Raw genomic sequence first — 13,365 nt, forward strand, 5'->3', positions numbered from 1 at the left:
AGGGGGGGAGAAGGAGGAGGAGGAAGAGGAAGAGGAGGAGGAGGAGGAGGGGGAGAAGGAGAAGGAGGAAGAGAAGGAGGAGGAGGAGGAGGAAAGAGATGGAGAAGAAGCAGCCACTGGAGGAGGAGGAGAAAGAAGAGGCTGAGGGGGAGGAGGAAGAGGAGGAAGAGAGAAGAGAAATTCAAGAATTTCAGCACTCTAAGATGGAATGAAGCAACCTCGTGTTTATTCAGACAACCAGCACTAAGCTATTTATTCAACTACAGCTGTCTGCCTGGATTTGAAATCTCCAGGAAATAAGAATCCATGACACCTGCTCTAGTTCCTAAGAACAATTCTTCCTGCCAACAAGAGCTTATTTATCTCTAAGCTGCAACTGCAGAACATTCTTTCTTGTCTAAGTCACACACAAGTCTGGGGCCATGTTTGTAAGACAGTTATCTGTTGTTTTGTGCTCTTAGCTGTGGCTTAACTACTTCACATCCTGGCAGCCATTAAAAGCTGTGGAGTTATTAGTCCCTTCATTAGTGACAACCTAACTCTACCCAGCCCCTAATCATTCCCTCCCAGATCTGCCATAATCTTGTCTATTTAGCTCTATAGTATGGACAGCCCAGCCATGTCAGCTTATGAACAACCAGACTCTTCATTCCCTCCACCTGAGTGAGCACAACTATTATTGTGATGAGAACCTGATATTCTTAGGAAAACAGCACAAAGATGCTTGGGATGGACAGCAGGAATCGAGTAAGCTCAGGTGCATCAGAGACTGCGTAGTGATCAGATACACTGGCCTCTCTTGCAGAGTATTGGAGTTTGGTTCCCAGCACCCACACTGGGAAGCTCACAACCACCCAGCTCCAGCTCCAGAAAATTCAATGCCATTTTCTGGCCTCTAAGGACACACACACACACACACACACACACACACACACACACACACACGCATGCACACGTGCATATACACACGCATGCATGCACACTCTCATGAACACATGCACATACATACATACATACATACATACATACATACATACATACATATATACATACCTATACACACAAAGGTAAATATAAACCTACAGACACAAACCATGCACACAAATAAAAAATAAAACCAATCAAACAAAGCAAGTGCTGGGTGGTGGTGGCTCACGATTTTAATCTCAGCACTTAGGAGACAAAGGAAGGTGGATCTCTAAGTTTGAGGCTAGCTTGGACTACAGAGCAAGTTCCAGAACAACCAGCACTACACAGAGAAACTGTCTTGGGAAAAAAAGCATGCAAAAACAGAATACAAAACAAAATAACACAAGTTTGTCACATATGGTTATCTAAAGGGACACACGTTAAGAGGGCTCCTGGGATAAAAGGAACAAGCCACAGATTGAGCTGAAGTCAGTTCCAATTTATTACAGGTTTCCAAATCTCCTATCATCATGCGGATGCGATTGTGGGTGTGCACATGCCACAGCTTCCAAGTGCAGGTCAGCCTTCCCAGAGCTGGTTCTCTCTTTCCATCTTTCCATAGGTTCCGGGGATTACAAATACCCATGTTAGGCATCAGAGGTTGTCAGAATATTCTCCACAAGACTGTCAATCTACCTGCATACCAAGCCTCCAGAATACAACCTAATTGTGTAGACACTATCTCTTTTATCTAATTGTAGTATTGATTTTTTTTTAAAAAAAATCTTGAATATATGACCATATTTTTTAGCAAATTGTTAGTCAAAATTCATCTGCAATTATTTAGGGATAATTGCATGGGGAAGCTAAAATGTAAAATATTAAGGACCACAATGAAGGGAAGGACAAACCAGAATTTCTTTTTAACTAATCCTACTGAGATCTGATGGTGGAATTTGACTTAAGCTTTGAAAGACAAGTGGAGAAAAAGGTTGCCATGGTTCACCAAGAGGAAGAGCGAAGGTACAGCTGTGGGGACCCACTCATCATTACAAAATGACAGAAGATTATAGTCTTCGTTGTGTATTAGCCCCTAAGCTGCACCCTGGCAGGTACATTTGCTTTCTTACTCAGAGACAGATTCTGCCTGAGGAAGAAGCAGAGAGAAAACCCAGGAGGCCACAGCAGTATGTCTTCAACAGGAAAAGAAATCCAAAGTTCACCCTGAGTTCTGAAAGGAATGTTTGGAAAGAACTTTTTTTTTTTTTTTTTTTTTGCAAATCTTGGTTATTTCTAAAATGTTCAGTCAGATACCATCCAGTGAATGAGCGGGCTGGAGATGAACTGGCCACTGATGGACAGTGATTACTTGGACCCTGTGCAATCACTATTAAAAGGCAAATAGTGCCATGACAAGATTATGGCTGAAAAGTAGAGAAAATACTAACAAGTTATGGGATTTGATCCAAATTTTTTCCCCAGACTAAGATCTTATTGATCAAATACAAGTTGAAACCACAAGCCATCTGCCGGGACGTTTGAGCCCTCTTTTGCTAAACACTAATATTTAATCATAATTTTATGGCAACATGTTCAAAAAGCTTAGCTGGGATGTAACCAGAGTGAAAATAACGAATGAGTGTGCAGAGGGCATTTCTTACAATCAGTTGATGATGTGTTGCTCCTTTGGTATTTAAGCATCTCAAAAGCAACAGAGGGATAGCAGAAAACAGTAACCTCTCTTGGCAGAAGTGTTATGTGTCCCTATAGATCAACAGTTCTCAACCTATGGGTCACGACCCCTTTGGGATTTCCTTTGGGAAAAGGAATGACCTTTTCACATGGGTTGCCTAATACCATTGGAAAACACAAATAATTTACATTACAACTCATAACAGCAAAATTACACTTATGAAGTAGCATTGAAAATAATTTTCGGGTTGGGGGATCACCACAGCATGAGGAATTATGAGTATTAAAGGGCCACAACATTAGGAAGGCTGAGGACCACTGCTGTAGAACTGAGTATTTGGAAGGGTCTTTTACATAGCACCTTTTGTGGAACCTATTTAGAAGATGAAGAAACCCATGTATCTCTGCTCTCAGTATATCGCTTTACTAAACTGACTAGTTGTTTTGGAGTTGACTATAATGGTAGGACTGTAGCTTGCAACCATGTCTAAAGATATTCAACTTAAAAAGACATCAATCATATGCTAGCCAAACCCCATGTGAGTAGCCTGCATGAGTTTTCATCTTTCTGAGACCACCTACCTGTCACTTCTTCATTGTAATGCATTCAACATCCTCCTCCTCCTCAACACAGCGAACCTGACATCTTTTGTACCTTCCATATCTCATAGCTGTTAAATAGCATCCTCACAAGCAGAAAGAATTTTGCCGTGTAAGGCCAAGGGCTTATGAAATCCTCCCTATTATCTGTCTGTGCATCTCATGCTTATGTTTCATTGCAAACTTGAGCCTCTGCAGAGACTCATTAACACCATCCGGGCACCCTCCTCAATGCCAGTTGGCAAGGCAGCACTGCCAGTAACAAGTCCTGGAAGATGGCCAGTCCCCAGCAGCTGAGCTCTGTTAGCAACATCCCAGTTCCAAAGGATGTCAGTAAGATGAACGTATCAGGATAACTGAAGGCTCTGAATTATGAACTGAGAGGAGGTGACCACAGGCTAAGAAACTCCATAACATCAACCACAATAGCATGTCAGGTCAAGACTGTTACACTTTTGCCTCTGGACAGTAGACATGTTCTCCTTTATGCAATATGACAAAAGGCAACACCTTTGCTACCAAAAGATGTATGACCTAGAAGGATAGATAAGAACTTATGCTCACTCTCACTTCCCAGTTGTCATGCTAGTGAGTTCAGAAGTCTTAATAGGTCACTGAGGTTTGCTTCTATCCAACTCATAATTTTATCCTGCAAAAATAATGTCTCCCTCGACTCCCTTTGAATAACAAAGGGATAAGTTAATTGGATGTAAGGACTCTAATCATACAACCTAAATCATATAGCTTACACATAGCCCTGGAACACAGGAACCTTTGCTTAGAACCCAAGAAGTGAACCAGAAAATTCCAACCACCCCTTCTACACAGCCTTCCTTTATGTGCAACTTCAGCATGAATTACCAAACTAGCAATTTGCCAGTGTGTAGCCGAAATGATTAATACATGCGTATGCAAGGCTGGACTTCATGCAAACCTCTCACTTTGCTTCTGCAAATTAAATTCTTGCTAATTATCTAAGACTTTTAAAGTGCATGATGGTATTAAAGTCACTGAAATGAAAGCTTTAGGACAGGGCTGGATGACCATCTGTCTGGTGATGATCCCTGCACCAGATGAGGACAAGCGCCAGAGGAGGAACCAATGACCTTTCCAAGTTCTCCCAATAATTATTGCACGATAGTAACATAGCCACTGACTCTTTGTCCACAGGCACAGAGCTTTCAAGAAACAAAATACATCCTAGTCACCACGACTTATGCATTTAACTTTTTATGTATCTCAAAGTATTTGCTAGTTTTCATAGCTCAGTGTGTTTTAAAGTTCTGCCATATATAACTTGCAATATAAAAAATGAAATTTTAAGATAGAGGACAAGAGTAATATTATGCTTATGACACAATAAATTTACACATGTGAATGATGAGCAGGAAGCTGCGGCTTGTCCAGCAATGAGTGGTACCCTAAATGCTCACTGTTTGTTATTTGTTTCCCTCCTCACTGCAACTCTGTGAGGTTCAGAAGGTCCAGTCAACTTGTTCAAGCTCACTCAGCTAAGGAACAAATACGTGAGTCTGTCTTGGAGGCATTCTGACTCCAGAACCTCAGACCAGGCCTTTCTTTTGTTCCCTTGTTTCCTTTCCTGTAGGCAAGTCAGAAATTACAGGTGCCTCTGGACTTTAAAGGGTGTTTGTTTGTTTGCCTGATTTTTAAGATTTTTAAACATGTGTGTCTGTGTGTGGGTTTCTACCCATGAGTGCAGTGCCCATGGAGGCCAGAAGAGGGTGTCAGATTCCCTAGCCCTGGAGTCACAGGTTGATGTGAGCCACTATATGGATGCTAGGAACTGAACTCATCCTCTGCAAGAACAAACAGCACTCACTCCTAATACCCGAGTCATCTCTCCAGCTGCTGTTGGGTCTTATGCTCCCTCTGAATGTGAAGGGAGGTTGTCTGAAGGCTGCTTGGAAGAGCAAGGGAAACTAACTTTGGGTTTTAAATGCGAATTAGTATAGTCAGCAAGGCACTGCGTATGCTCTTGTCCAGCACTCACATCATTCTAAACGAGTTCAGAGGTTCTTCAAAGCTTCTGACAACACAGACCTTTTGACTCAATAGATTTCAGTCTGTGGAGTAGACCCCAAGGAAATAGTAAGAAAGCAAAAGGAAATGTGTTTAAGACTCTATTCAACCTGTACACACACACACACACACACACACACACACACACACACACATACACACATAACTTACAGCCTTCAAAAGCCAGAACATCAAGAATACAAATCATATTATGCAGTATGATACACATACGCAGTGACTGTACCATGACCCAGACTGAATTAGTTAGTAGCTGGAAAGAGTCCAAATTCAAGACAGAGAAACAATGTTATATAGAAAAAATAAAGTAAGAAAACTTTATAATCATCCCAAATGGAAAATATAAAATGCCTTCACACACATGTGGACAAATATGGAAGAAACAAACAAACATATATGTGTGTGTGTGTGTGTGTGTGTTGTATGTATCAAGCTAAGACTACATAGTGAGACCTATCTCAAAACAAAATAAGAAGTAGAATAAAAACTAGCATAAAGATAATCTTAAAGAAGTAAATAAAAAACAGTAATTCATTAATAGTGATAGAAGAAATCATGAACTCATAATGAGACCCCATGGCCAGAAGAGTTCCTGGCATATAGACATGCATTAATAAAAACCTGTTTAAGGAAAACAAACAGGAAACCTACTGAGATCATGCTACAAAGAGGTCAGCCACAACCACTTGCACTTGACAGGCTCAAAGGGCAGAATCAACATATTCTATAATGAAAACAGGATTTTGGTTTGAGGTTTTGACATGAGGATATTGTATGAAGAATAGATGCCGAACACCTTGGCCTTTGGTAATAGCTCAGGGAGCTTTTTATGATTGGCTCTCAGTTGGCAAAAGACTGAATGCAGAACAATGTGCTCGTCATTCTACAAAGCTTGCCTGCCCTAAGCTCTTTGCTACTGAGATTATGGCAAGGATCTTTTTTGCTACTTCTCCATCAGGCTGGCTACTGATGGGGGTGGTTCCAACTTATGTCATCATGAATGGTCTGGTCTTTTCCTATTTGTATATGGAATCTGTCATTGTGTTTTACAGGCTCATTACAGAAGATGCAGCTAAAGAGCTGCCAGCTTAGAGAGGAGGTGGCTTGTGGAAGGGCTGGGCTTCTGTTCCCTCTGCTTGCCTGGTTCTCCTGTCATGTCTACAAATTCAGCAACCTGGAAGTTCCAATGAATAGAAACTTAGGAACAAGTCACAAGTCACACTCATGGTTCTCAGCCCTCCACCCGCCGTGCTGTGGCCATTTAATACAGTTCATGTTGTGGTGACCCCTAGCCACAAAATTATTTCTCTGCTACTTCATAAATGTATTTTTGTTATTCTTATAAATTGTACCGTAAACATCTGATATACCAGACATCTGATATGTGACCCTGAAGGGAGTTGCAACACACAGGTTAAAAACCACTGAGTTACAAAAGGAACTTTTTCACTGAGACCTGCCTGAGCCTCACATACTGTCCGTGTGTCAGAGGGTCTTTCATGAGGAGCCCTATGAGTTAAGCCCCTTCCAGCTAGTTTCCTTGTGTCCTTTCATAGAATCTCCCTTTGGCCCTGAGACATTTGTGTTAGCCAAGAGTTAGATGAAATAATTTCAGTGTAAATATCACTGTACATATCACTTGGACAGCTGAGAAACCACATTGTCCTTCCTCATTTGGCAGAGGCAGCTACATAATATCCCTTTCCATTAAACGTTTCTAGATTTTTTTTTAATTTTTTTCCTAATTATAACTATTGGATGTGCAATACATAGAATCTTTGCAAGAAAAAAACAACCCAGGCTATAAATTGTGAACATAAAATATTTTGCAACTGTGTCACCTGGATGAACGTAATCTATCCGCCCTGTCTGGCAAACTCCCAAGCAGTGAAAGTTAGGGATTTTTAAAAATATCCTGGAAGATAAAATAATACTGTGGACACATCAAACATTCGCAGAAGAGAAAAAAACATAATTTGGGGAGCAAGAAAATAGGATTGACTCTAAGAGATAATCTGAGAATAAATGAAAAGTATGAAAGAAAAAAATTTAAACTGTTAGGGAAAATGATAAATGTAAAAGTGTGGTGGTTTGAACATGCTGTCCAAAAATGGTACAAAGCCCAGAGTAAACCTTCCCTTAACTCATTTAGAACTTATGAAACCCTATCCTCCATATAAACCAGCTGGGAGGAGTCCAGAAAGCAAACATAACACAAATGAATCAAATGAAAGATCTGGTTGCATAATGGGGTCCCTGAATGAAAAGGGAAGAGTAGAGATCTGGCATGGGTTTATAAGTTGTTACATTCTAAAAAGTGCGAGCCCTAAATCCTATCTAAACTTTGAAAGGAGACATGTTAGCTCAGGATTTTGCCCTCTATGGTTTTAAAAAATGGTCAGAATAAATACTTTGATGGAACTGGAGATATGGCTTGGCATTTTAAAGTTACATACTGCCTTTGTAGGGGCCTCTGGTTTGGCTCGCAGCATCCATAGCTGAGAGCTCACAATTACTTGTAACTCCAGCTCCAGGAGATCCAGTACCCTCTTCTCATTTCTGCAGGGACTTGTAGTCACAGGAACACTCCCATACAAACACACAAATGTACACATAAGTAAAAAAGTAAAATCTTTCTGAGAATTTGTTGTGCCTAAACATCCCATGAACATGTGTTATACTGGCTAAAGTGGTCTATGCTACATGCTTATGGGTATTGTTATTAATTTTTTTTTGCAATTTCTTGAGATTTATAATGTGCACAGATTGCTCTCATCCCTTGCTCTCTTTTATGTATATCATACTCCCTCATTTTGCCTACAAATTGAATTCTCATATTTATATCAATTTGTTTTGTTTTCTGACTCACTGAGCTTAACCAGGGCTACTTGTGTCGCCACGGATTTGGAGTTTCTGTCACTGTGGATTTAGAGCTGTCTGTTGGAGCCTGCTGGGCTCAGCAGTGGATAATACAACTGAAAACAATGCCTTTTCCTCTCTGAGAATCTATATAGCCCATAGCACAGCAGTAAAGGGTATGCTTCATGAGTCCTTCCCTTATCCACATTTACAGGGTCAGTCTTATACAGGCCAAGCGTAAGTAATTGTAAGTACTGTGTTATGAGTTCATCATTACGGTGGCTATGTCCTGCCTAAGGCATTTTATAACTCTTCTCCCTATATCCCTTTCTCCTGTCCTTCTTCCACCAGGTTCCCTGCACCTTAGCAGGGGTGGGGTGGTATATGTCTTGTTTAGGAGTGAGCCTTCAACATCAATTTTTCTTGGCATTAAACACCCATGAATCTCTTAATTCACTGCCATGTATTGCAAAGCAGTTTCCAAATGCTTTTTCTGTCTCTCTTGCTTCTGTCAATGGAAACCTTGATTCAGAAATCTGATTTTGTTTTGTTTTGTTTCAAGACAGGGTTTCTCTGTGTAGCCCTGGCTGTCCTGGAACTCACTCTGTAGACCAGGCTGGCCTTGAACTCAGAAATCTGCTTGCCTCTGCCTCCCAAGTGCTGGGATTAAAGGCCTGCGCCACCACTGCCTGGCTCAGAAATCAGATGTTATGTCTTCCAAGAAGCCCCCTTGGAGCCCCACTCTCCTATACAGTCAGATTAGAACACCACGTATCTCTCACCTCAGGTAGTACTAGATGTCATAAAATACATGGGATTTACCGGCCCACCTGCTGTGATCCAAACCCATGTGCTTCATTCCCAGGACCAAGAGGAAGTCATCCAGGGTCCTGTGATGCTCTATAAGTTTATAAACTTTTACAAGGATTTGAGTTCTTTCACTTCCACTGTAGAAATGACCTTGGCGAAGGACTCTCTTCATTTAAAAGTCTTCTCTTTTACTATAACCAGATTTCATGTTCACCTTCTGGACCACAACATTTGCATTCATGTGCTATTAATAATCAGCACTGGTAAATAGCAGAGCCTCATCAGAGGTTACATTATAAAGTTTTCAATCAAATAGCAATAAAGCAGCCATCAAAATTAAATAAACTGGTAGGAGATTTGTTTTACTTCAGCCAAATTCTATTCGATGTGAAGGTCACAGCCTTGAAGGCAGGGCTGCATCCTTGAAGATCCTGTCTTGTAGAAAACTGCTAGTAGACACCTTAAAAGTCCCAGAGCAAAAAGTGCCTCACTTCTACCAATGTCACCTGTCCTTCCTTCAGAAACAAAACTAATGCTTACTGGGGATTTACAAAACACAATTAAAACACTCATTTCATTGAGGTTTTATAATAAGAACTAAGAAAACAACTCTCTGTGGTAGTTTAAAATGATGAGAGAAAGTATTGAGTTTTTGAAGCACAGCAATCTTCCTATAGTCTCTGCTCTCCCTTGGACCCCATATGGTCAAGGTGCTGTTCTCAATGTAAAGGCTTACTTACAAGGAAAATAAAAACCAGTCAATAGCAAGAATACTACTGGGACTTGTAGTAAAAAGCAGGCTTTGGAAAAAGTGGGGTGATTATCTCCAATTATACCACATTCTGTAAAATGCTTTTTATAAAAAAGGCCTCCCATTCCATCTAGGACAGCATAGGGAAAGCTCTTTGATCTGTGAATAGGCTAATCGAAGAACTGCTCCCATAATTCCCGTGAGAGCAGCAATCAGAGATCAGAATGGAACGTGTAAGTCATGCAAGTCATGAAATCTTACTTTTTCGTCATCTTCTGTAAATGGAGCACCCTCAGGGACCTTATTTATCGCCTGGGCCACACCGATAATCTCCCCGTCACTGTTCCGGATAGGCATGCACAATAGTGATTTTGTCTTGTATCCAGTCAGCTTGTCAATTTCATCATTGAATCTTCGGTCCTAAAATAAGACAGAAAGCATTCATTGCAAGGGCAAGGAGGTGAGAGGAGAGAAGAAAGCAAGTCACTGGGAAAGCTCCCCTCCCCCACTTTTATTCTTAGGAATGGATTTGATATTGTGTTGAAATGACCAAAATAAATGTTACATTACCATGATAATTGTGAGCCAGGCTATCAAAAGGGAAAGAGCCAGTGTCCTAAGGAAACTTCATTGTGTTCTTCTTAATAAAAATATACTAGTTCACAACTGGGTATGAAAACTGGGTATAAAATAGTACATGAGAAAGCAATATATCACAAATGAAACTACTAAAACATTCAGGAAAGAAGTAGTTTATGTTGGATTAAAATTATTGTGAGACTCTCAGCACACAGATCAGTATATATCTTATATCTACTTCTCTAGCACCACGCCAGCCTACTACCATGATGATCATGGACTAAGCCCCTGAAATTTTCCAATATGATCAGAGGTGGAGGACACTACATCTGTCCCAATACCGGGAGTAACTGGGACCAGTGGAACCCAGGCACACAGGAACTCCTCCAGCCCAGTGGCTCTGGTTCCTTCCAGTCTATCTGGACCGGTGCCCTAAGCAGACCTTGGGTGCAAACTCTACAGTGAGTCCCATAATACCCAGAGGAAGCTTTATTCTCAGGACCTCTAATGGGCCCAGGGTCACAGGATCCCAGAATCAAAGGATCCCAGAGATATCTTGACTCTGAGGAGTTCTGATACAACCAGGATCACAGGAAGGACAGGCCCCAGTCAGATTTAGTCAGAGCAGGTAGCACTAGAGATAACCAGATGGCAGGAGGCAAGCATAAGAACTTAAGCAACAGAAACCAAGGTCACTTGGCATCATCAGAATCCAATTCTCCCACCATAGCAAATCCTGGACTCACCATCACAGCAGAAAAGCAAGATTCAGGTCTAAAATCACTTCTCATGATGATGATACAGGACTTTAAGAAGGACATAAATATCTCCCTTAAAGAAATACAGAAGAACACAGGTAAACAGCTAGAAGCCTTTAAAGAGGAAACACAAAAATCTCTTAAAGAACTACAGGAAAGCACAACAAAAAGGTGAAGGAAATGAAATAAACCATCCAAAATCTAAAAATGGAAATAGAAATAATAAAGAAATCACAAAGAGAGAAAACCCTGGAGTTAGAAAACCTAGGAAAGAGATCAGGAGTCATAGATGCAAGCATCACCAACAGAATACAAGAGAAAGAAGAGAGAATCTCAGGGACAGAAGATACCATAGAAAACATTGACACAACAGCCAAAGAAAACACAAAATGCAAAAAGCTCCTAACCCAAAACATCCAGGAAATCCAGGACACAATGAGAAGACCAAACCTAAGGATGGTAGGTACAGAAGAGAGTAAAGACTCCTAACTTAAAGGGCCAGTAAATGTCTTCAACAAAATTACAGACAAAAACTTCCTTAACCTCAAGAAAGAAGTGCCCATGAACATACAAGAAGCCTACAGAACTCCAAATAGACTGCACCAGAAAAGAAATTCCTCCAATCACATAATAATCAAAACACCAAATGCACTAAACAAAGAAAGAATTTTAAAAGCAGTAAGGGAAAAAGGTCAAGTAACATATAAAGACAGGCCTATCAGAATTACACCAGACTTCTCACCAGAGACTATGAAAGCTAGAAGATCCTGGGCTGATGTCATACAGTTCTGGGGACAGCATACAATGACAGGGACTGCCTGCAGTAGGCTGGGATGGAGACATCTCAAGTAGTCCAAGACAGCTCTTTGTAAGAATCAGTTGTTCCCATTTCTCCTAACCTTAGCCCTGAACAATGGCTGTGCAGATTTCATTTGCATGTGACTGTTTTTCAGTTGGCCTTGGTGTGCATAATTATCCTATTATATCTGACTTTCTTACTTCTTTCTCTTTCTGCTCTGGTGAATTCTGTGAAACTAGATGTTCCTTGATGTAATGATTCTTAAACAACTAAAAAATTGAGGCATGGGGCACAGCACAGCACAGTCCTAATGGCCCAGGTGAATGCTGTGTGTTCTCATCTTGAAAACAATGTAATAACTGTATAAGGGTAGTTCCAGATTAATGCTTGACTTGCAAAGAAAGTTTGAAGAAATTATTGGAAAATGAAATAAAACCAACATTGGGATGCCAAGAAAGGAAAAAACGATTGAAGTTATGAAATAAGTTGCACAACATTTGAGAGTGGCTCCTAGATAAGCATGTATAGAATATGTAAAATCTTATATTAGTAAAACTAAGCCAGAATAGTGGGACTGTCAGGAGAGTCATTATCTGCAATGTGCAGAAGTAGAAAGCTAGTGGAACCATTGAGTTGAGGGTTCACTTGATTTTTTCTGGCCGCTGCTTGGCAGCTTTGCCCATGTCATTTATCATTAGAGCTTCACAAGAAGATGCAAGTAGCTGGCCTCAGAGCTCTGAGCTCTGAAGTATAATAAGTTAAAGTTTAAATAATGGTAAGTTTGCAATTTTTATTATTTTGGCTATAGGCCTGGGAAGAGGGAACCTTGAAACTTTGGGGAACAATTGTAATTCTTGATTCTTTGTGGGATGTGCTTATTTTTTTGTATTTGATTTGGCAATGATTATACAATGTCTTTTTTTACCTACTTTTGGAGTATCAATAGAAGACTGGGGCAAGAAAAAGGCAATGAGCATGAGAAGAGCATGTAGAAAGTGAATGCAGAGAGCAAGTAGAGAGAATGAAGAAATCAAATGCAGAGAGTGAGTATGAGCATGTAGAGAGAGAACACAGAAAGCAAGTAGTGAGTATGTAGAGAGCGAGTGAAGAGTGTGTAAGAAGAATGTGGAGAGCAAATGAAGAGTGTGAGAAAGAGAGCATGAGAAGATAATGTGAAGACTGAGTGAAGAGAGAATGTAAGACATGTATAGTGTGTGTGTGAGTGAAAGGAGAGTGCATGTGGTGCATTTGTGTGAGACGTGTGTGAAGAATGTGTGTGAGAGTGAAAGGGGAACACACAGAGGTGTATATGACAGTGAGACTTTAAGAAAATAAAAGTGCATAGGAGGAAAGCTGAGTGTGCAGAAGAATGCAGAGTGTGTGCAGCCTCAAGCTGAGGAGCAAATGAGCAAGAAAGAAAGAGAGCAGAGAATTAGAGAGGAGACAGAGAAACTTTAAGCCTTGAAAAATTGCCTGTCCTAACACCTTCAAAGAAATACAGGAGAACACAGGTAAAGAGCTAGAAGCTCTTAAAGAGGAAACACAAAAAT

At 40.6% G+C, this 13,365-nt stretch overlaps 1 protein-coding gene across 1 annotated transcript in view; it reads right to left on the reverse strand.

The window, feature by feature from the left end:
- The window catches only part of Pde11a (phosphodiesterase 11A), a 396,671-nt gene that overhangs the window by 328,052 nt on the left and 55,254 nt on the right, over positions 1-13,365 (reverse strand). Inside the window, exon 2 of the mRNA XM_031370689.1 lies at positions 9,941-10,099. Within this exon, the coding sequence (XP_031226549.1) occupies positions 9,941-10,099 (159 nt within the window). The remainder of the gene's footprint in view (positions 1-9,940; positions 10,100-13,365) is intronic.

The sequence above is a fragment of the Mastomys coucha genome, unplaced genomic scaffold (assembly GCF_008632895.1).
Source record: "Mastomys coucha isolate ucsf_1 unplaced genomic scaffold, UCSF_Mcou_1 pScaffold15, whole genome shotgun sequence".
Lineage (NCBI taxonomy): Eukaryota > Metazoa > Chordata > Mammalia > Rodentia > Muridae > Mastomys > Mastomys coucha.